The 23,052-nt window shown below is 39.3% G+C and overlaps 1 protein-coding gene across 1 annotated transcript in view; it reads left to right on the forward strand.

Moving 5' to 3' along the window:
- TBC1D12 (TBC1 domain family member 12) overlaps positions 1–23,052 on the forward strand; it is a 150,765-nt gene that overhangs the window by 27,181 nt on the left and 100,532 nt on the right. The window contains exon 2 of the mRNA XM_025396932.1: positions 18,780–18,903. Coding sequence (XP_025252717.1) covers positions 18,780–18,903 — 124 coding nt within the window. The remainder of the gene's footprint in view (positions 1–18,779; positions 18,904–23,052) is intronic.

A 23,052-nucleotide genomic window follows, 5' to 3' on the forward strand; every position in this document is an offset into this window, starting at 1 on the left:
TTTTTTTTTTTTTTTTTTTTTTTTTTTTTTTTTTTTGTGAGACGGAGTCTCGCTCTGTCGCCCGGGCTGGAGTGCAGTGGCCGGATCTCAGCTCACTGCAAGCTCCGCCTCCCGGGTTTACGCCATTCTCCTGCCTCAGCCTCCCAAGTAACTGGGACTACAGGCGCCCGCCATCTCGCCCGGCTAGTTTTTTGTATTTTTTAGTAGAGACGGGGTTTCACCGTGTTCGCCAGGATGGTCTCGATCTTCTGACCTCGTGATCCGCCCGTCTCGGCCTCCCAAAGTGCTGGGATTACAGGCTTGAGCCACCGCGCCCGGCCGAGACTTTCTTTATAAAACATTTCGTACATGGTGTAATAAGTATGCAACACAAAAGCAAAGCTTTTTATAATTACTTTTTTCTTTTATCCCTAAATGCATTCTATTTTGTTCTCTCCTGTTGCAAAAGAAGAAAAAGATTGGGCGCGGTGGCTCACACCTGTAATCCCAGCACTTTGGGAGGCTGAGGCGGGTGGATCACTTGAGGCCAGGAGTTGGAGATAGCGTGGTCAACATGGCGAAACCCTGTTTCTACTAAAAATACAAAAATTAGCCGGGTGTGGTGGTGCATGCCTGTAATTCCAGCTACTTAGGAGGCTGAGGCAGGAGAATCACTTGTACCTGGGAGGCGGAGGTTGCAGTGAGTCAAGATTGTGCCATTGCACTCCAGCCTGGGTGACAAAGTGAGACCCTGTCTCTCTCTCTCACACACACACACAAAAAAAAATAGGAAAGAAAAAAAAAAGAAAAAGATCTCTATCAGTAAGGCATTGCCTGAAATTTATTTACCTTAAGAAATAAGACATATCATAAGGTGACTTGCTAACATGAATACACTTGGGCTGTATTCTGGAAGGATAAGAAAATAATTTATGTATTTGAATTGTTTAAAATGAAGGCATTTTGGCAATGTGTAGGATGGAGAAGATTAGGGATTAGTTGTGAAGCTCTTACATCTTGATTCTTGTATGGAGGACATGAACAAGATGAATGTGATCAGAAAGAAAAGCAACTATGAAAGAAAGACCTGTTTCAAACACTTAATAGTGTGACCTTGGCAAGTATTCTGTGGGGTCATCAGTCTGTCTTGGAAGTGGTAGGGTGGCGTATTGAATCCTAGGAGAATTTGATGAAAGCTGGCCAAGAAAAATGTTTGGAACTTCCTTTTATTTATTTACTTATTTAAGACAGGGTCTCACTGTGTTTCCCAAGCTGGAGTACAGTGGCGCAATCACAACGTGCTGCCTCCTCAACCTCCTGGGCTCAAGTGAGCCTCCTACCTCAACCTCCCGAGTAACTGGGACTATGGACACACGCCACCATGCCTGGCTAATTTTTATACTTTTTGTGGAAATAAGGTTTTGCCATGTTACACAGGGTAATCTCCAGTTCCTGAGCTAAAGTGATCCACCTGCCTCAGCCTCCTGAAGTGCTGGAATTACAGGTGTGAGCCACCATGCCTGGCATGTAAGCAAATCATTTACTTAAAATTGTGCATACAATATTTTTTTCTTACCTGACCTCATTACTGGATTGTGCACACAATTTGAGAACACTTATAGACAACCTCTAGCCCATTTGTGTAGGTTCATTGACTTTTTTTTTGAGACAGAAATCTCACTGTTGTCCAGGCTGGAGTGCTGTGGTGCCATCAGGCTCACTACAGCCTTGACTTCCTAGGCTCACGTGATCCTCCCACTTCAGCCTTCTGAGTAGCTGGGACTACAGACACATGCCACTATGCCTGGCTGGTTTTTTTTGTAGAGACGGAGTCTCACTATGTTGCCCAGACTGGTCTTGAACTCCTAGATGCAAGTGATCCTCCCGCCTTGGCCTCTCAAAGTGCTGGCATTATAGGCGTGAGCCACCATGCCCAGCCACCATGCCCAGCAATTGACTCTTGATGAAGAACCTCTGACCTGGATAGTCTTTTTTTTTTTTTTAATTTAATTTTATATTTTCTTTCTCTCTGGACACTCTCCAATGTTACGGATATTTTCTAAGGTCCCTAGAAGCTCTAAAATATTATTTATTATTTAAAAAATTGTAGCCTTACTTTCAGCCTTGTAATTTCTGTTGTTTTGACAGAGTGAGTGATGTTGAATTTCCCTTTTTGATAGCTCTGATCTCAGAAAATATCTAGTTAGTTAAGTAATGTTTATTGAATAAAAATTCTCTATTTTTTTTAATTTTTAGGGTTTGTAATAACAACAAAGACAAGATCCAGAAACAGCTTGAAAAAGAAAATTCTTGGAATTAAAAAAGCCTAAGTTATCTGGCAAAAAAACCTACTTTTTTTGCATATAGTCAGCTGAAAGTTTTTTCCAAGTTAAAAATGATTGAGGCTTGTAAAGAATGTAGGTAATCTTTGTGCCAGATCTTTAATCCAGAATACTCAAGGGTAACCCGAGTACTGAGTTTGGTTACCAAAGAGACAGTAGTTATACTTCTTTGAATTAATTATGTAGTCAGTTGTGGCATTCCATGGTGACTAGATAATGTTTTCTTTATGGCTTTTTATTCTTTGGGGAAATTAAAGTCCAGGAAGTTTTTATGTTTTCAGCTGTCCAACTTCCCCTCCGTTGATTTCTAATTTTTAAAACTGATTTTACTCTTTCTATTGAGTCCCCTCCACCTTTTTTTTTTTTTTTTTTTTTTTTTTTTGAGACAGGTTCTTGCTCTGTCACTCAGGCTAGAGTGCAGTGGTACGACCTTGCCTTATTCCAGCCTTAACTTCCTGGGCTCAAGTGATCCTCCCGCTTCAGCCTGCCAAGTAGCTGGGGCTTCAGGTGCATGCCACCACGCCTGCCTAATTTTTACATTTTGTTTGTAGAGATGGGGTTTTGCCATGTTGCCTAGGCTGGTCTTAAACTCTTGTACTTAAGATATCTGCCTGCCTTGGCCTCTCAAAGTGCTGGGATTACAGGTGTGAACCACTGCACCCAGCCGAAAAGTATTCTATCCCCGCTACCCCAATTTTAAAAAAATAGATGGGGTCTTGCTATGTTGTCCAGTCTGGCCTTGAACTCTAGGGCTCAAGCAATCCTCCCTCTTCAGCCACCTGAGTAGCCAATACTAACATGTGTGTGCCACTGTGCCCAGTGTTGAATCCCCTTTTAATATACAAGTCTATTGAAGTGATGATTAGAATTTATCTAATGAGTCTAAAAGGTTAAAATAGTCGAATTGATGTAAATGTTAAGCAAAATTAATTACTTTTTTGGGAGGCTAGAGCCCACATTATTGTTGGCAGTAATAAGATTCAGGATTAGGTAGTCACAATTTTCTATAGTGTCAAAGTCCACAGTCTGAGAAACTATGGGATTTACATTGCTTTGTCTCATATAAGTAAATGGATTTGCCAATTCTTACAGGTCCAAGCACTGTACATTCTGTTATTTAAAAAAGCATTAGTAGAGAATTTGCATGATATCAATAAGTTTTGCCCCTTTTTAGTGAGCTTTAGCCTTTGATAAGATATGGTAGGCAAATGACTCTTGATAAGGTATGGTAGGCATATGACTCTTAGGTCATATGTAGCTTTTTTGTGTGTGTGATCAAAGAAATGAAATCTTAGGAAAATACAAACACACAGATATGTGAAGCAAATGTTAACATGTAATAATAAACTAGAGTCATTTACCCAACCTTTATTATAAAAGCCACTAAGGGAGAAGGCAGAGAAATGGTTGTATTAGTAGGCCTTTCCCCCTCTTTTCTAATCCCCACATTAGCCTTTTCTTAGTGTGCCTCTTTTCGTTTTCAACTATATGTTTTCAACAATGAAGAAACATTAGACTGCTGTTTCTCAGTTGATGCTATTTCCTAACTGGGGCAACTGATTTGCTCAATTCCTTTTTGCTGAAAAGACTGGACACAAATTAGTAGAGAGAATGGAAGATGGTGTGTTTGTGTCTGTGTGTGTATAGATGGGCGTGTATGTGAACATAGTATTTATATTTATATAGTGTTGATTGGGGTGGAAGATGAATTTAAAGGGGGAAAGGCAGATTAACACTACCATTCCCTATTCTCTACGTGTACTACAAGATACATCACAGAATGAAGAAAGAAAACAATTTGAAGGCTGGGTGTGGTGGCTCACTCCTGTAATCCCAGCACTTTGGATGCTGAGGTGGTCAGATCACTTGAGGTCAGGTGTTCAAGACCAGCCTGGCCAACATGGAGAGAAACCCTGTCTCTACTAGAAATACAAAAATTAGCTGAGTGTGGTGGCATGCACCTGTAATCCCAGCTGCTTGGGAGGCTAAGGCATGAGAATCACTTGAACCCAGGAGGTGGAGTTTGCAGTGAGCCAAGATTGTACCATTGTACTCCAGCCTGGGTGATAGAGCAAGACTTTAAAAAATAAATAAATAAATAAATAAATAAATTAAATAAATAAAACAATTTGAAAACACATAGTTGTTCTTAATATTTCTACCATACCTGAAGCAATAAGGTACTTTTCAATTTATAAAAACTTGGGGCTTGGGGAGGCCTAATAGGTAACACCTTTTATCAACCCACTCAAGTTTGGAATCAATAGAAAAAAGATAGGAAAACAAATGTACCTCAAAATACCAGTCTCAATACAGATACACTGTGGATCAAAAGATGTGGGTTTGTTGTGTGACTGCAGTGGGCCTCCTAATATTTCACTTGTATTAAATTTACTCAGCAAAAACATTAACACAGCAGGTATTTCCTGTGGGGATGGGGAGCAGAGAGGTACAGAGGTAACTTGGCCTCCTAACAGGAGAGCAGAACAGAGTATCTTCTCTACTATTAGGCAGCAGTGTCTGCTGCCAAAATTTAGTCTCTCAGGTGGAGATGAATAAGGGGACAGAGAGAAGCTAGGAATGTTCCTTTCTGCTTCCCCTCCCTTCAACACGAATAACATCACAAGAGTGACCCCTTTCCCAAAAGTGCCCTACAGATGTCATTCATATAGTCAGACACTAGTCTCTGGAATCCTGAAAGAATTGTTTTATCTTTTATGTGGGTGTGCTTGAATACATCTGGTTTGTTTTGCTAAGAAGCCTTTAGTGTTGATTTATATTTAAGAAATTTTAATATTTTGGGGGTTGGGAGAAAGGGAAGAGAGAGAGAGTGAGTGTGTGTGTGTGTCTGTCTGTCGGTCTGTCTCTGTCTTTCATTTGAAAAGGTGATAGAGAGGAATGTGGTCTCACATTTATCTCCATTGAGACATCAGCTTTTCAGGCTCACAGTAGATCGGGAGATAAGGGATGGGGCATGAAAAGATGACACATTTTTGGCCTATTTATGTACCTTTTCATTGTTTTTTTCCCCTTAAGATTTAATAAAGTAGTGATTCTCTTCCTGGGCTGACCAGTGAAGCTTATTAAATCTGTAATGTTTTAACACAATTCCATATACAGTATTTGTAATAATATTTTAAAATTACTTTTCATTGCAGGTATATGCCGTTTTGCTGTATTATGTTATAAATAGTGTTTGTGGCAGGGAATAACCTGAAAACCCAATCCAAAATTTCTTAGTGGCATAAGAAATTAATGTGGAACAATATCTGATAGCCTTTCTTAGCAATTGGATACCTGTGGGCTCATATTTCTTTTATGGAAATTTCTCGTAGTAACCAATGTTTCCTGGATGCATACATTTAAGTTATTTGGCTTTGGCTTGTTTTTTATTTATGATTTAACAAGAATTTAAACTTCATTCTGAACTTACTGTGTTGTCAGGACTGTAATACATAATTAGAACCAGGCTTTTTTATTTTGGAGGTTATTTTTTTTTTCCTTTTAATCTGTACTGATCATAGCAAGATTCTACAAAAACCACATCCACTGAAAGACCTACCGTTATTTGATTTAAGAAGTTAGTATTTCTTGGAGTTAATTTTGGAAGTCCAAAATGTCCTTATAAGTGGCCGGGTGTGGTAGTTCATGCCTGTAATCCCAGCACTTTGGGAGACTGACATGGGTGGATCACCTGAGGTCAGGAGTTCAAGACTAGTCTGGCCAACATGGTAAAACCCTGTCTTTACTAAAAATACAAAAATTAGCCATGGATGGTGGTGTGCGCCTATAGTCCCAGCTATTTGGGAGGCTGAGGCAGGAGAATCGCTTGAACCCGGGAGGTGGAGGTTGTAGTGAGCCAAGATTGTGCCGCTCCAGCCTCGGCAACAGAGCAAGACTTCGTCTCAGAAACCCTCCTGGGTTCAAGCGATTCTCCTGCCTCAGCCTCCCGAGGAGCTGGGATTACAGGTGCCCGCCACCACACCTGGCTAATTTTTGTAGTTTTAGTAGAGATAGGGTTTCGCCATGTTGGCCAGGCTGGTCTCAAACTGCTGACCACAGGTGATCCACCTGCCTCAGCCTCCCAAAGTACTGGAATTACAGGCATGAGTCACCACACCTGGCCAATGCAAGATAATTTTTAACCGTCTCTAATCAAAGATTTATGAATATTTAGCATTTTAGGTGTGATTTTTAAAAATTCTGTAACTTATAGAGATCTGATAGACAATATTTATATGCTTAGCCTCTAGTTTTTCATATGAGAATATGTTTGGTAATGATTACAGTATCTAATTGTAGGTAAAGCTATAGAGACATAAATACCCCCAAGGCTCCTTATAGAATTCTGTACATGAAGAATTTTTTGATCTGTAGTTATTACTTTCCTTTGGTATAACTTTGTCTTAGATTTGTGGTTTTCTCCATGTGCCGCTATGTGTGTTTTCTTAGCCAGGTCACATTATTTGAAGCTGTGCTTCACTGAGTTAAAAGATACGCTTAATTTAAGCCCTTCTATTTTATGGTTTCTCTGCTTTAATTATTTATACGTGTAACTCTGCATTTCTATGGAATGCTGTTTTTTTCCCCGTCGTGAGAACTACCTAGGTGTTCTTGCAGTCTGGTCAGTGATTAGAGTTGATAATAACTGTAAAAAAAAAACCCAATAAAGTTTGTTCACTGTAAATTTTTTTCCCCAAGTGCTTATTGTTGGTGTGGTTTCTGACCCAGTGACTACCACAGTGTAATTGAGACAGATTTATTTTTATTTTTTATTTTTTTTGAGACGGAGTCTCGCTCTGTCGCCCAAGCTGGAGTGCAGTGGCGCGATCCTGGCTCACTGCAAGCTCCGCCTCCTGGGTTCACGCCATTCTCCTGCCTCAGCCTCCCGAGTAGCTGGAACTATAGGCGCCCACCACCGCGCCCGTCTCATTTTTTGTATTTTTAGTAGAGACGGGGTTTCACCATGGTCGCGATCTCCTGACCTTGTGATCCGCCCGCTTCGGCCTCCCAAAGTGCTGGGATTACAGGCGTGAGCCACCGCGCCCGGCCTAGACAGATTTATATATAAATGTGAATTGACCCTAAGAAGGGTACTTGAAGTCTGAAATGTTTATCTACTTTGACTCAAGTAAGTGTACCTAAGCTTTGTGGCAGAAGGTGATGCCCAATGCAGTGCAGGAAGAGGATACATTGATAGCTCCTCAGCTATGGGTTAAAAATATGAAAATTGGCCGGGTGTGGTGGCTCACGCCTGTAATCCCAGCACTTTGGGAGACCAAGGCAGGCGGATCACTTGAGGTCAGGAGTTCAAGACCAGCCTGACCAACATGATGAAATCCTGCCTCTACTAAAAATACTAAAAATACAAAAATTAGCCAGACGTGGTGGTGCGTGCCTGTAAGCCCAGTTACTCAGGAGGCTGAGGCAGGAGAATCGCTTGAACCCGGGAGGTGGAGGTTGCAGTGAGCCGAGATTGTGCCACTGCACTCAAGTCTGTAGGACAGAGCGAAACTCCATTAAAAAAAAAAAAAAAAAAAAGAAAAGAAAATCTTTTAACCATTTTAGTTAGGGCTCTCCAGTTACTAGGGAGTCGTGATTGGGGCATTAGGATTACATGATGTAATAAAAACTAATATTTTGGGGCTGGATGCAGTGGTTCACACCTGTAATCCCAGCCATTGGGATGCCGAGGCGGGAAGATTACTTGAACTCAGGAGTTCAGGACCAGACTGGGAAATATAGTGAGACCTCGGCTCTGCAAAAGATTTAATAAATTAGCTGGGTGTGGTGGTGTGTGCCTATGGTCCCAGCTACTCAGGAGGCTGAGGCAAGAGGACTGTTTGAGCCTGAGAGGTCGAGTTCTTTTTATTGTGTCATTGAACCATTCTGAGAGTGAAACCGTCATGACCTAAACACCTCCCATTAGGCCTGACCTCCAAATACTATTGCATTGGAGATTAAGTTTCCAACAGATGAATTTTGGGAAACACTTTCAGATCATAGGACTCAACATTGTTTTTTCAAGTTTCATTCATGGTGATGGATTAGCTTTGGTTGCTTTTCATGGAGGAATAATATTACTTTTGCAAATATACCACAATTAGAATTTTCTATTCTTCTGTCAGTGGATTTTTGGATTTTGAGTAGGTTTTTGCTCTTTTGTACAATGTTGTCCTGAGTGTTGTTATAGATGTATTCCAAGTGTACATGTCCAGGACTTTACTTAGGATATGTGACTAGAAGTCTAATTGTTAGACGGTAGGGTATGCAGCTGTTCAACTTTATGAGCTAGAAACAACTGTATTTTTATCATGTAAATATCAAAACAAATCTGTATCATGTAAATTTCTAACAGTGTTCTTCCCTTTCTAAACTTGGTATTATCAGGTTTCTTAGATTTTGCTTAGATTTTATATACAGTGGTCAGTACATTACAAATGTTACTCTGTTTTTAGTTTGTGAGCTCCCTTATTACTAATGAGGCTAAATATTGTATGATAGATCTCATTTGCCATTTGTTTTCCCTCTTTCTGCAATACCTTTTATCTCTTTTTTATTGGATTATCTTTTATGAAAGTGGTTAATAGAGTTCTTTGTATTTTCTGTGTACTAATTTTTTGTCATTTATGTGTATTGGAACTTATCCTCTAAATTTATGTCTTTTTACTTTGTTTATAGTGCTGTTTGAGCAGAAGTTGTTAATTTTATGCTGGTGATTTTATCAAGTTTTAAAAATTAATGCTTTGGGGCCTGATTTTTAGATTTTTCTCTGTGAGATTAGAAGAAAAATTCTCCTGTGTTTCTTTCTAAAGCTTTCAAAAGTTTGCCTTTCATACATAACTGTTTAATACATTGGGAACTGACTGTGGTATGTGGTAGGAATCCAGTTTTATTTTCTTTCACATTGATAGCCGGAGATCCCAATACTATTTATTACACAATCTTTCCTCAGGGATCTGCAGTGCCACCTGTGTTTTCATTTATGCTTGGGTATGTTTCTGAGTTGTTTATTCTTTCTCCATTGATTAATTTCTTTATCCCTGGGTCAATATCATATTTTGTTAAAAACTATAATGTTATGGCAAATTTGGATATCTGTTAGGGCAACTCAGCCTTGCCTTTTTTCTTCTTGAAAATGTCTTATCTTGGGTCCTTTATTCTCGCTCTCTCTTTTTTTTTATTTTTTTTTTGAGACGGAGTCTCACTTTGTTGCTAGCTGGAGTGCAGTGACACGATCTTGGCTCACCACACCTCTGCCTCCCGGGTTCAAGCAATCAAGCGATTCTCCTGCCTCAGCCTCCCAAGTAGCTGTGACTATGGGTGCGCACCACCATGGCCAGCTAATTTTTGTGTTTTTAGTAGGGATAGGGTTTCACCATGTTAACAGGCCATGATGGTCTCCATCTCTTCATGTCGTGATCCACCTACCTCAGCCTCCTAAAGTGCTGGGATTACAGGCGTGAACCACTGTGCCCGCCCAGGTCCTTAATTCTTTAATATAAATTTTTGAGTTCCCTTCAGGTTCCTAAAAAATGTTGTTGTATTTCTGATGGCAATTGGATGAAATTGATAGATAAGTTTGGAGAGAATTGATATTTTTATGGTAGTGTTTTCCTTTCTATAAACGTGAACTATCTTTCTATTTAATTGGATTTTCTTTAATGTAGTTCAATAATATTGTATCATTTCATTCTCTCTATAAATTTTTATAAAACTTTGGCTAGATTTCTTCTCAGATACCTTGTATTTTCTTGCTATTATATCTCTTTAGATTTTAAAAAATTTCCAGCTGTCATTGATGATACAAACTCAAACTTGCTTTTTTTAAAAAAAGAAAAAAATTTTTTTTTTTTTTTTTTTTTAGGCGAGTCTCGCTCTGTCACCCAGGCTGGAGTGCAGTGGTGTGATCTCGGCTCACTGCAAGCTCCACATCCTGGATTCACGCCATTTTCTGCCTCAGCCTCCCAAGTAGCTGGGACTACACGGTGCCCACCACCACGCCTGGCTAATTTTTTTTTGTATTTTTAGTAGAGACGGGGTTTCACCATGTTAGCCAGGGTGGTCTCGATCTCCTGACCTCATGATCCACTTGCCTCGGACTCCCAAAGTGCTGGGATTACAGGCGTGAGCCACCGCACCCGGCCGGAAAAAAATCTTAAAGCCAACCACTTACTAAAAACTATTTCTAATAATTTGATAGTAGATTTTTTACTTAAAAAATGCAGACCTTTTTATGTTATCAGTGAATAATGACTTGCTTCTCCATTTCCAATCCTTCTCCCTTTTCTCTTTCTTGCCTTATTACACTAGGTAATACTTTCAATACAATGCTGAATAGAATAGGGATTGTAGTCTATAGCCATACCATCCTGCATGCGCCCGATCTCACCTGATCTTGGAAGCTAAACAGTGTCAGGCCTGGTTAGTACTTGGAAGGGAGAAATAGAAATAGTAGCATTCTTGTCTTGTTCCTGATTTCAAAAGAATATGTTTCTAGCATTTTATCAAGAATAACTTTTTTTTTTTTTTTTGAGGTAGGGTTTCACTCCTGTTGCCCTGGCTGGAGTGCTTTAACAGTTTTATCATGAATGAAGTATTTAATTTTACCATCCTTTTTTCTGCTTTTATTGAGATGACCATGTAGTTTTTCTTTTATTCCGTTAATGTATTGAATTATTGAATTGCATTTAAGATCTTGTAATGTTTGACTACTTTTGCATTTCTTTTTCTTTTTCTTTTTTTTTCTTTTGAGATGGAGTCTCACTCTGTTGCCCAGGCTGGAGTGCAGTGGTGGCACAATCTTGGCTCACTGCAACCTCCGCCTTCTGGGTTCAAGCGATTCTGTGTCTCAGCCTCCCAAGTAGCTGGAATTACAGGTGCTTGCCACAATGTCCAGCTAATTTTTGTATTTTTAGTAGAGACGGGGGTTTCACCATGTTGGCCAGGCTGGTTTTGAACTCCTGACCTCAAGTGATCTGCCCACCTCAGCCTCCCAAAGTGCTGGGATTACAGGCGTGAGCCACCGCGCCTGGCCTACTTTTGCATTTCTGAGGCAAACTCAACCTAGTTATGATGTCTTTATCTACCTTATACAAGATTATATTTAGTTTGCTAATACTTTGTTTAGGATTTTTGCTTCTACGTTCATGGGTTATATTGTATATTGGTATGTAATTTTACAGTCATAAGCTGTTCTCATCTGGTTTGCTATTGAGTTCATATTGACCTTCCAAATTTGATTAGTTTTTTTGCTCTTTTATTCTTTAAAATGGTTTATATAAAATTGATACACAATATCTTGAAAACTTGTTACAGCTTTCATGTAAAATCTCTATGTCTGATTTTTTATGGGGAAAATTTTAACCATTTTAGTTTTTAATATAGTTTTGGGTCTGTGGGCAAGTTATATTTTTCTATAAATCTGCCTGTTTTGTCAAAGTGTTCTAAATTATTGGCAAAAAATAGTTGTTTCTGGTATTTCTTGTCTTTTAAATTTTTGCTCTTTTGGCATTGTTGATCTTGACTGTTGCAGTCTTTTGCACTCTGTCTCTTTGTTGAGATATAATTTACATACCATAAAATTCATTCACTTTAAGTGTATAGTTTAATGATTGTTAGTAAATTCATAGAGTTGTACAGCCATCATCACAATCTATTTTTAGATCATTTCTGTCACACTAGTGAAATCCTTTGTGCCCATTTGTAGTCAATCTCCATTCCTAAACCAACCCCAGGCAACCACTCTTCTACTTTCTATCTCTATTATAGATTTACCTTTTCTGGACAATTCATATGAATAGAATTATACAAGATGAGGTCTTACATATTGGGCTTATTGCATTTAGTTGTATGTTCATCCAGATGTGTAGCATATATCAGTTCTTTTCATTCCTTTTTATTGCTGAATAGTATTCCATTGCATGGATGTATTACATTTTGTTTATAAATTTAGTAATTGATGGGCATTTGGGGGTGTCTTCACATTTTGGCTATTATGAATAATGCTATGGTTAACATTCTTGTGCAAGTCTTTGTGTGGACCTATGTTTTCATTCCTCTTGGGTGGATAACTATGGATGGAATGCTAGGTTTTTACGTTTAACTTTTTAAAGGCTACCAAATTGTTTTCCAAAATGGCTGCATACTTTGACATTTCCACTGTCAATGTAAGAGAGTTCTAACTTCTCCACACTTCTTATTGTCTGTGTTTTTTATTATAGCTGGCTTCGAGGGTGTAAAGTGATATCTCATTGTGATTTTGGTTTGTAGTTCCCTGATGACTAATGATACTAAGTATCTTTTTAGGTAGCTTATTAGCTTTTAATATATCATTTTTGATAAAATCTCTGTTTAAAACCTTTATCTTATTTGTTTTTAGCACTTCCTATTATTGATCTGTAAGAGTTCTTTATATTGTTTGGTTAAAAGTATTTCCTCAGGCCCGGTGTGGTGGCTCACATCTGTAATCCCAGCACTTGGGAGGCCAAGTTGGGCGGATCATGAGATCAGGAGATTGAGACCATCCTGGCTAACACGGTGAAACCCTGTCTCTACTAAAAATACAAAAAATTAGCTGGGCGTGGTGGCGGGCGCCTTGTAGTCCCAGCTACTGGGGAATCTGAGGCAGGAGAATGGCATGAACCTGGGAGGCGGAGCTTGCAGTGAGCCGAGACCGCGCCACTGCGCTCCAGCCTGGGTAACAGAGCGAGACTCTATCTCAAAAAAAGAAAAAGAAGTCTTTACTCAGACATACGTGGTGCAAATATTTTCTCTCAATCTGTAGCTTATCTTTTAATTTTCTTAATAACGTATTTTTAAAAATTGTAACGTTTACATAGTATAAAACTTAACATTTCACCCATTTTTAAGCATACAATTGTGCAATTCAGTAACATTAAGTACATTTACAGTGCTGTACAACCATCACCATTATCTATTTACACAACTTTTCTTTTGTTTTTTTGAGACGGAGTCTCACTCTGTCATCCAGGCTGGAGTGAAGTGACGTGATCTTGGCTCACTGCAACCTCTGCCTCCTCCCGGGTTCAAGCAATTCTCCTGCCTCAGCCTCCTATGTAGCTGGTACTACAGGCACGCACCACCATGCCCGGCTAATTTTTGTATTTTTAGTAGAGACGGGGTTTCACCATGTTGGCCAGGATGGTCTCGATCTCTTGACCTCGTGATCCACCCGCCTCGGCCTCCCAAAGTGCTGGGATTACAGGCTTGAGCCATTGTGCCTGGCCTCTCCTTCACTCTTGAAGGATAGTTTTGTTGGATATGGAATTTTTGGTGGACAATTTTTTTTCCCCTTTCTGACCTTTAAATATGTAATCTTACTTCTGGCCTCCATGGTTTCTGAAGAGAAATAAGCTGTTAGTCTTATTGAGGACCCCTGGTTTTGATGGTACCTCTCACTTTTCAAAATTCTCTTTGTCTTTGAATTTCCGCTGTTTGACTATAATGTATCTCATTGTGAACCTCCTTGAGTTTATTCTGCTTAAATTTTGTTGAGTTTCTTGGATGTGTAGATTATGTTTTTCCTCAGATTTGGGAAGTTTTTGGTTATTTCTTTTTTCTTTTGAGACAGAGTCTCGCTCTGTTGCCCAGGCTGGAGTACAGAGCCTGATCTTGGCTTACTGCAAGCTCCGACTCCTGGGTTCATGCCATTCTCCTGCCTTAGCCTCTGGAGTAGCTGGGACTGCACACACCCGCCACCTCGCCTGGCTAATTTTTTGTATTTTTTAGTAGAGACGGGGGTTTCACCATGTTAGCCAGGATGGTCTTGATCTCCTGACCTTGTGATCCACCCTCCTTGGCCTCTCAAAGTGGGTTATTTCTTCAAGTATTTTTTCTGCCTCTTTGTTTTTCCCTTCTTCTAGGTCTTTTATGGTACATAGTTGGTACACTTAGTAATGTCTCACAGGCCCCTCAGGCTCTGTTCCTTTTTCTTAATTCTTTTTTCTTTCTACTACTGAGAGTGGAAAGTTCCAAATTTCTTATCTTCACATTTGCCAGTTCTTTCTTCTGCCTGCTCAAATTTGCTGTTGAATACATCTGGTGAATTTTTAATTTTAGTTGTTTTTCAGCTCCAGAATTTGTTTTGTTGCTTATTATAATTTCTGCCTTTACTGGAATTCTGATTTTGTTCATTTTCCCCCTTTATTCCCTTTATTTCCTTTAGTTCTTTGTCCATGGTTGTTTTTTTATTTTATTTATTTATTTTTTTTCAATCTCCTAGAGTTTGTTTTTTTTTTTTTTTTTTAAATGAAATTGGTTTAATGTCTTTGGTAATTACTTTGGGCTACCTCAGGGATGATTTTTGTCCAATTCCTATTTCTAGGTTTATGGGCCATACTTTCCTGTTTCTTTGTATGTTTTGTAATTTTTTGTTGTTGACAGCTGGATACTCTGATTATTATAGTATGGTAACTCTATAAATCTGTTTCTCCCACTCCTCAATGATTGCTGTTTTTTGCTTGTCGAGGGCTGAAGCCACCTGTTTGTGACTTTATGAGCTATTTTCGCAAAGTATGTATTCCATATTGTGTATGGTCACCAGTTTTTGTTCTATTGTCTCTGTGGTTAGCTGGTGACCTGACAAAGATTTTCTTAGATATCTGGCTCCAGAAAAGGAGACAAAAAAGGTTTTACCTTCTTTAGTGTTCTGATAAATACCTACAGTGAAACCCACTGCTGTGGAGAGTATTGAAACTGATGCATGCCTGTATCACTCCCTCAGGGCCAGACCAACCAAAATGTACAACCCTAAATTTTGAAGGACATAATCCCCACTGTCCCTCCTGGCACCAGTTAGCAACTCTGGGAACATGGGCTGCTATCCCCACTGCCACAAGAGGTGGTGGGTATGGTGGTGGTGGTTCTGAGGAATAGGGGAGGGTAATTGGTTTATGTATGCTGCTTATTCATACTTATGAAAGATCAGTAGCCTCTTCCTTCATCAAGCACTCCCCTGGTTGTTAAAAGGGTTTGGTCAGTTCCTAGAATTCTACTAAAGTACTTGATTCCATTTACTCTTAGTCTTTTTTTAAACTCTTAGCTTTTTTTGAGACAGAGTCTTGCTCTGTCTCCCAGGCTGGAGTACTGTGGCACCATCTCAGCTCACTGCAACCTCCGCCTCCTGGGTTCAAGCAATTCTCCTGCCTCAGCCTCCTGAGTAGCTGGGATTACAGGTGTGCACCACCATGCCCGGCTAATTTTTTGTATTTTTACTAGAGACAGGGTTTCACCATGTTGCCCAGGCTGGTCTCGAACTCCTGACTTCAGGTGATCCACCCGCCTCGGCCTCCCAAAGTGCTAAGATTACAGATGTGAGCCACCGTGCCCCGCTCCAGTTACTCTTTCTAGCTCAACTTTTACTTTGGTGGGGAGACTGACCCCTAGATCTTCCTATTCTGTCATTTTGCATCCATGATGTCTTTTGAAGTTCAAATGTTTTAAATTTAATGAAGCCCAGTTCATCAACTTTTTATTTTATAGATCATGCTTTTGGTGTCATATCCAAGAATTCTTTTTTTTTTTTTTTTTTTTTTTGAGACAGAGTCTCGCTTAGTCGCCCAGGCTGGAGTGCAGTGGCGCGATCTCGGCTCACTGCAAGCCCCGCCTCCCGGGTTCACGCCATTCTCCTGCCTCAGCCTCCCGAGTAGCTGGGACTACAGGCGCCCGCCGCCTCGCCCGGCTAATTTTTTGCGTTTTTAGTAGAGACGGGGTTTCACCGTGTTAGCCAGGATGGTCTCAATCTCCTGACCTCGTGATCCGCCCGCCTCGGCCTCCCAAAGTGCTGGGATTACAGGCGTGAGCCACCGCGCCCGGCCAGAATTCTTTTCTTAAACCATAGTGACAAAGATTTTTTCCCATGTTTATTAGTGTGGGTAGATAGGAAACCTTTAGGGTGCAGGCAGGTCACATAGGAATTGTAGAGGGAGTATGAATTGATGAGAACTGTCTGGCCTGTGTGGGGCTTGCAGAGGAAATTAGCACACTGATGCTGGCAAGAAGCCTTTGGTGGAGTCAGTTTTTATGTTGAGCAGGCTGCACGGACGCCATCTCCAGGTTGAGGGTGCAGGTTCAGCAAGGCTGCAAGTTTGCTGAGGGGCTGCAGTCTGGGCATCTAGCTAAGCAGAGTTTTACTGGATGTCCTCACACCTCTACCCCTGATCCACTCTGCAGCAGCTGGAAACCACAGGAGAGCCCCTTTCTCCTTCAGTGTCCCTTTGGTGCCCTCTACCCAGAAAGCTTAACAATTTCATGTTTGTTTTAAAGGAGAAATGATTAAAGGAATTTTTTCTGTTGTCCCAGAACATAAAGGTGAATTTGGAGTTAAGAGGTATAAGAAAAATCATCAACAGAAATAATAAAAAGATAAACAAATTGGAAGGAAAATGATAGCCATAAATAAGATGTAAACATTTGTTTAAATCAGCTACAAAGTGTTTTCTTGATAAGTGGTACACAATGTATCAAACATTGTTTAAATTAATAGACCATCCTTTGTCGCTTGAACTTTTTTTCTTAGAAGTATTCCTAGTCCTCAGCATATTCATTATTGAAAACTTTCAGCTATTTCGTGATCTTATGAAGTAGAGAATTAAGTTACTATACATGGTCTCTGAGGTGAAACCTCCAGAGTATCTTAAAGTAGCAATTATTCTAGTGTCATATGTTTATTTCTGTTATACACCTGAGGAAATAAGAGTGTTTCTTTTCTTTTTATTTCTTTTTTTTTTTTTTTGGAGGCAGAGTCTTGGTCTGTTGCCCAGGCTGCAGTACAGTGGCAGTATCACAGCTCACTGCATCCTTAACTCCTGGGCCCAAGTGATTGTCCCACCTCAGCCTCCCAAGTAGCAGGGACTACAAGGTGTGCACCACCATCCTGGCTATTTATTTTTATTTTTATTTTTTGTAGAGACAGGGTCTCACCACATTGCCTAGGCTGTTCTCAAACTCCTGGGCTCAAGTGATCCTTTTGCTTTGGCCTGCCAGTGTTGGGATTACAGGCATGAGCCACTATGCCTGGCAATTTCTTTTCTTTATTGATTATCCTGCATTCTTTTGTAGGAGTCCCTTAACATTTTTCGCTAAAAAGTTATTTTCTATTATCACTAATCTGCACTGTTAATATATATTGATACGGCATTTTGAGTATAGATAAATCTAATTATTTGGGACTTCAACCAATTTGGAACTGTTTGTAATTAATTGTTTGTGTGAATTAGAAATTTTCTTACTGTTCATTTATAGCTTATGCAAAGGGTTTATATTGAGTTGAATTCATCAGTACCTTTCTAATTGGTTCGTGGGCCCTGGTCATGTTGTTTTGACGGGTACATATTTTGAGTATCATCCCTGTTTACATAAAAAAATAGGTACTTACTTTGGTTGGTTAGGACATGGATATAATAGGTAAAAATCCTTAATACCTCTGCAGGGTGCTTATTGACGCAGAGTGCAATGAGGTGGTCTCAGCTCACTGCAACCTCCGCCTCCAGGGTTCAAGCGATTCTTCTGCCTCAGCTTCCCGAGTAGCTGGGATTACAGGCGCCCACCACCACGCCCGGCTAATTTTTGTATTTTTAGTAGAGACAGGGTTTCACCATGTTGGCCAGGCTAGTCTTGAACTGCTGACCTCATGATCTGCCCGCCTCTGCCTCCCAAAGTGCTGGGATTACAGGTGTAAGCCACTGCACCTGGCCGGGTTTTTTTTTTTTTTAGATTTTTCAGTGAGAGATACTTTCTTCCTTGGTTATATATTGATTCTTTTGTAATAAGCTTTCTTGTACATAGCTGGCCTAGGAAAAACAGGTTAAATGTATATATTATAGCAATAGGGGATTAGTAGTTATAATTTTATAATAAATAACAAATTATTACTGTAAATAATATTTATCCAAATATTGTATTACTTAATCCTTTAACTGTTATATAGTTTCTTTTAAATGTTTTTGTTTTCAGAATTTTGGCCGTTATTGTTAAGCACATGTACAGTTAATTCTAGTATACTTTGTAGCTGATTTGGACAAATGTTTACGTCTTATTTATGGCTGTCGTTTTCCTTCCAATTTGTTTATCTTTTTATTATTTCTGTTGATGATTCTTCTAATACCTCTATATAAGCCAGATAGCCTTTATTTTATTTTAAGTTCTGGGACACATGTGCAGAATGTGCAGGTTTGTTACATAGGTATACATGTGCCATGGTGGTTTGCTGTACCTGTCAACCTGTCATCTAGGTTTTAAGCCCTGCATTCATTAGGTATTAAGCCACATATTCTTAATTGAGCCTTATTATTCTAAGTAATAGTGGTGTAAGTAGTAGAAATAGTTTTATTTAAAAGTATTTTTGTTTTTGCCTTGGGAACAAACTTATTATAAAATTACTGTTAAATAGCTCTCTGGTTAAAAAAACACAATTCATGTAACTTTTCTGTGTTTCAGAAACCTTTTTCCAAAAAGGACAAAGGAACTCAAATCAGTTGTCCATAGTGCTCCTGGTTGGAAATTATTTGGTAAAGTCCCTCCTAGAGAGAATCTTCAGAAAACATCCAGAATCATTCAGCAGGTAAGTACAGACACAGCCATGTAGTTTATCCTAGCTTTTTAAGCATTCTTCTTCTTCTTTTTTTTTTGATAACTAACCATATTCTATTTTTATTCTTATTTTTCTAGATATGGACTTTTGGGATTATAAGTATTTATAGGGACCTGCTAAATTTTTTAGGAAAACAGATCACATATTTCCTGTTATCTTTTGTAATTGCGAAAATTCTTCAAAGGAATAGAACATTGACTTTTTTTTAAACCAGTTATTCCTTGAATAGATTTTTTAAAAACTTAGCTAATCACTCTCACCACATACTGTTTGACTTCCAGTTGAAGTTGGTAGCATTTGCCAGTGGCACAGTTGTTCTGAATATTGGTTGTTGTGAACTGATGAAATATTAAAAACCAAAAACTGAGTAGATTATGAGGTTGAACTCTTTCCTTTGTCACTTTTCTGGTGTCCTCTCTAAACCAAGGACTTTGTAAATGAGAAAAGTTGGTACACAATCTGTTTCTAGTAATTTGGAAGCTATTTCTTCTGATATCTCTATTAACATCTGTAGTCTTGCGTTCTTAAGACTTTCTGATCTTATTTGACTTCAGAACTTTGGCTCTTCAGTACTAGATTAGTGAGAAAGGAAAGCAGTGAGACTGGATCAAATCTGCAGTGCTTTAAAGTTCAGAGAAGTTATTGCTCAGAAGATGACATATATAATACATTTCCTATTTTTATCCTTCCAAATTGCAGTTTACCAGATTTAACACAGCTAGCATTTATAAAGACAATCACATGAAGGCAATAATCATCATTCAAATTGGAAGAGATACCTTCCTTTAAGGATTTAATAGTGTTCCTTTTATTGCTCAGAAGAAAAACTGGTTTTCCAAGTAATATAAGAAAAAATTTTTAGATCTTTAAAAGCATTATTGTAGTTCTTTTTTCTTCTTTTTGCATTTGAATAAAAGATTTATTTTTTTCTCAGGAAAAACAGAAAGTTAGGGAAACACTATGTTTTTAGAACCTATATTATTTTGTAGTTGGTCCTAACCCTTCCTGGCACAGCTGTCAAAAGCACTAGCTGTTTAAACAGAACCAAGGTGTTCACCCCCATAGAATGTACATGCACGGCACTAGATGACTGCGTGTTTGTCCCCGAGAGAAGCATAAGACAAACGGAAGTTGCTGAGAGAGCCGTCTTTCTAAGCAGCCCCTCCTTTTCCCTTTTGAAGGATTTGCCTGAACTATGTAGCTAGTCAGCACTTAGACTATGTGCCTCCTCCTCTGCCTGTGAACTAACTTAATTTCTTTTTTCAAGAGACTTGGTATTGGTATGTCGCCCAGGCTGCCCTCAAACTCTTGGGCTTAAATGATGATGCTCCTGCCTCAGCTTCCTGAGAAGCTGGGACTACAGGTATGTGCCACCACACCTGGCTTATAGTTAATTTTCTTCACAAGTGATTAAAATAGTGAATAGTTTATCTATTGGTACTTAAAACTGTGTGCTATGATCCCCAAACCATGTGCTCAGACACTCTGGTGTGCTGCACTTAACACAGTGGGGTACTGTGGGATATTTAAATTTTTTCAGGCAAACTCAGTGATATTCCACATCAGTTGGATATGGTGCAGACTGTTAATTTGAAGCAATACACAGTTCCAACATTAAGTGCTACTACATACTTTTCTGTGACATCATATCTTTGTGAATCTGTTTTTTCTGAGATTGCTGTGATAAAAACCAGATACTGTACAAAAGTCAGCGTGGGAGTGGAAATGAGGGTGATGTCTAATCTGCTTTTAAGGTTTGAGAAATTGTATCCAATGCACAAAGCCACACATGCCCAAATTGGTAATTAATTGTGGTTATTTAAGAATGAGGCTGGGTGTAGTGGCTCATGCCTATAATCCCAGAACTTTGGAAGGTAGAAGTGGGCAAATCACTTGAGGTCAGGAGTTCAAGAGCAGCCTGGCCAACATGGTGAAACCCTGTCTCTACCAAAAATACAAAAAATTAACCAGGTATGGTGGTGCATGCTTATAATCCCAGCTCCTCAGGGGGGTGAGACAGGAGACTCGCTTGAACCTGGAAGGTGGAGGTTGCAGTGAGCCAAGATCATGCCACTGCACCAGAGCAAGACTCCATCTCAAAAAAAAAAAAAAAAAAAAAAAAAAAAAAAAAAAAAAAAAAAAAAAAGAAAAAGAATGAAAGAAAACATATTTCTTTTTTCAATTTATGTGTATTTTTTTTTTAGCGGTTACTAAATGTTAAGATACACATCCTTATTAAATTGTTTCGACATAGCTACTTATTAAGCAGAATCATTAGGTATTTCTTTTGGCTTAAGAGTTACTGTGAAAAAGATTAGAGACACTAAAGGCATTGACCAAGAAAGGTTGGGAACCTCTGCTATTGTGACATCTTAAATTTTAGCTCCTTTGTTTTTTTTGGTAAAGTCTGAAAGTAGCTTCCCTTGTCTAGAAGTTTTCAGAAGACCAGGTTCGCCCTCTAGAGGCAAAACAGTGGCCTTGCTACTGAAGGTTTTTACAGGTATTCTTGATTTTGTATAGTAGTTTAAATATGCATGCACATACATTTTTATATCTTTATATAAACTAACGTTCTATGATATTTTCTTACCATAAGTCTCTGAATAAATTACTGGTTGGATAATTATCTTTACTGGTATGCTGTATACCTTTAATCTGCTATTTTCATTTTGGAAAGCCAAGACCTCACATTCTCTTTTTTATACATATGGTATAAAAACTTGATGAGTGGGCTGGGAGCGGTGGCTCACACCTGTAATCCCAGCACTTTGGGAGGCTGAGGTGGGCGGATCACGAGGTTAGAAGATCGAGACCATCCTGAACAGCATGGTGAAACCCCATCTCTACTAAAAATACAAAAATTAGCTGGGCGTGGTGACACGTGCCTGTAGTCCCAGCTACTTGGGAGGCTGAGGCAGGAGAATCACTTGAACCTGGGAGGCAGAGGTTGCAGTGAGCCGAGATTGTGCCACTGCACTCCAGCCTGGCAAAAGAGCGAGACTACGTCTCAAAAAACAGCAACAATAACAGTAAAACTTCATGAGTGGTCAGGAAAAGAACAGCTCTTTTTTATTTGAGAAGAAGGAGTAGAGTTGAAATGTAGTTCCTGCCTCTGCGGCCCCTTCTCTGATCCTTTAAACTGATGATTATTTCTCTGCGCCACTTACTTTAGTTTTTGAGCTTTCCAGCTATATCACAGGTGTTAGTATATATTTCAGTGCCCTTTTTGTGGTTATGTTTGTTCTCTGGGAGGCATTATGTATAGTCAAGTCATTTTTCTTCTGACCCTTTTCCACCTTCAAAATATGTATCAGCTGGGTGCGGTGGCTCACCTTTAATCTCAGCACTTTGGGAGGCTGAGGCTGGTGGGTCACCTGAGGTCAGGAGTTCGAGACCAGCCTGGCCAACATGGTAAAACCTGGTCTCTACTAAAAGTTCAAAAATTAGCTAGGTGTGGTAGCAGGTGCCTATAATTCCAGCTGCTCGGAAGGCTGAGGTAAGAAAATCACTTGAACCTGGGAGGCGGAGATTACAGTGAGCCGAGATTATGCCATTGCACTCCAGCCTGGGTGACAAGAGCAAAACTCTGTCTCAAAAAAAAAAAAAAAAAAAAAGAAAGAAAAAAATGTATTACTTTTACCATGTGATGGAACATGTTTCTACCTCTTGCTTTCTACTATCTCTACTTCAGTGTGTGTCCTCTACTCCCTATTTGTCTAATTTTGCTGTCCTCTTCCCTGCAATTCTCACTTTACAAAGTGGACATGATTTTCTTTTTATTGTAATGGTAAATTTCGAGTCTTAGGTCTCTGTTCTAAAACATTTTTTCACAGCACTGATTTTTGAATTCTCTAAAAGATGAATATAAAACTGTGTATCTGAGCTCCTTTACCATGTATGCTTTCAGATAGATGTTATTATGTTTGGAATCAGAAACTGAAAGTGAAGACAGTATCAGTAAAGCCATGAGGAATGTTAGGACACTTCTGTTATGGTTTGAGATAGGGTCTTAAGGTGTTAAGGCTTTAGGAAATGAAGAGGTAGCTGGCAATTTAGGTGTAAAAAACTGCTTGGAGAAATGATGCCTCACTTGCTTTTTGAATGGTAAAGCAGTAAGCT

The sequence above is a fragment of the Theropithecus gelada genome, chromosome 9, assembly GCF_003255815.1.
Source record: "Theropithecus gelada isolate Dixy chromosome 9, Tgel_1.0, whole genome shotgun sequence".
Taxonomy (NCBI): domain Eukaryota; kingdom Metazoa; phylum Chordata; class Mammalia; order Primates; family Cercopithecidae; genus Theropithecus; species Theropithecus gelada.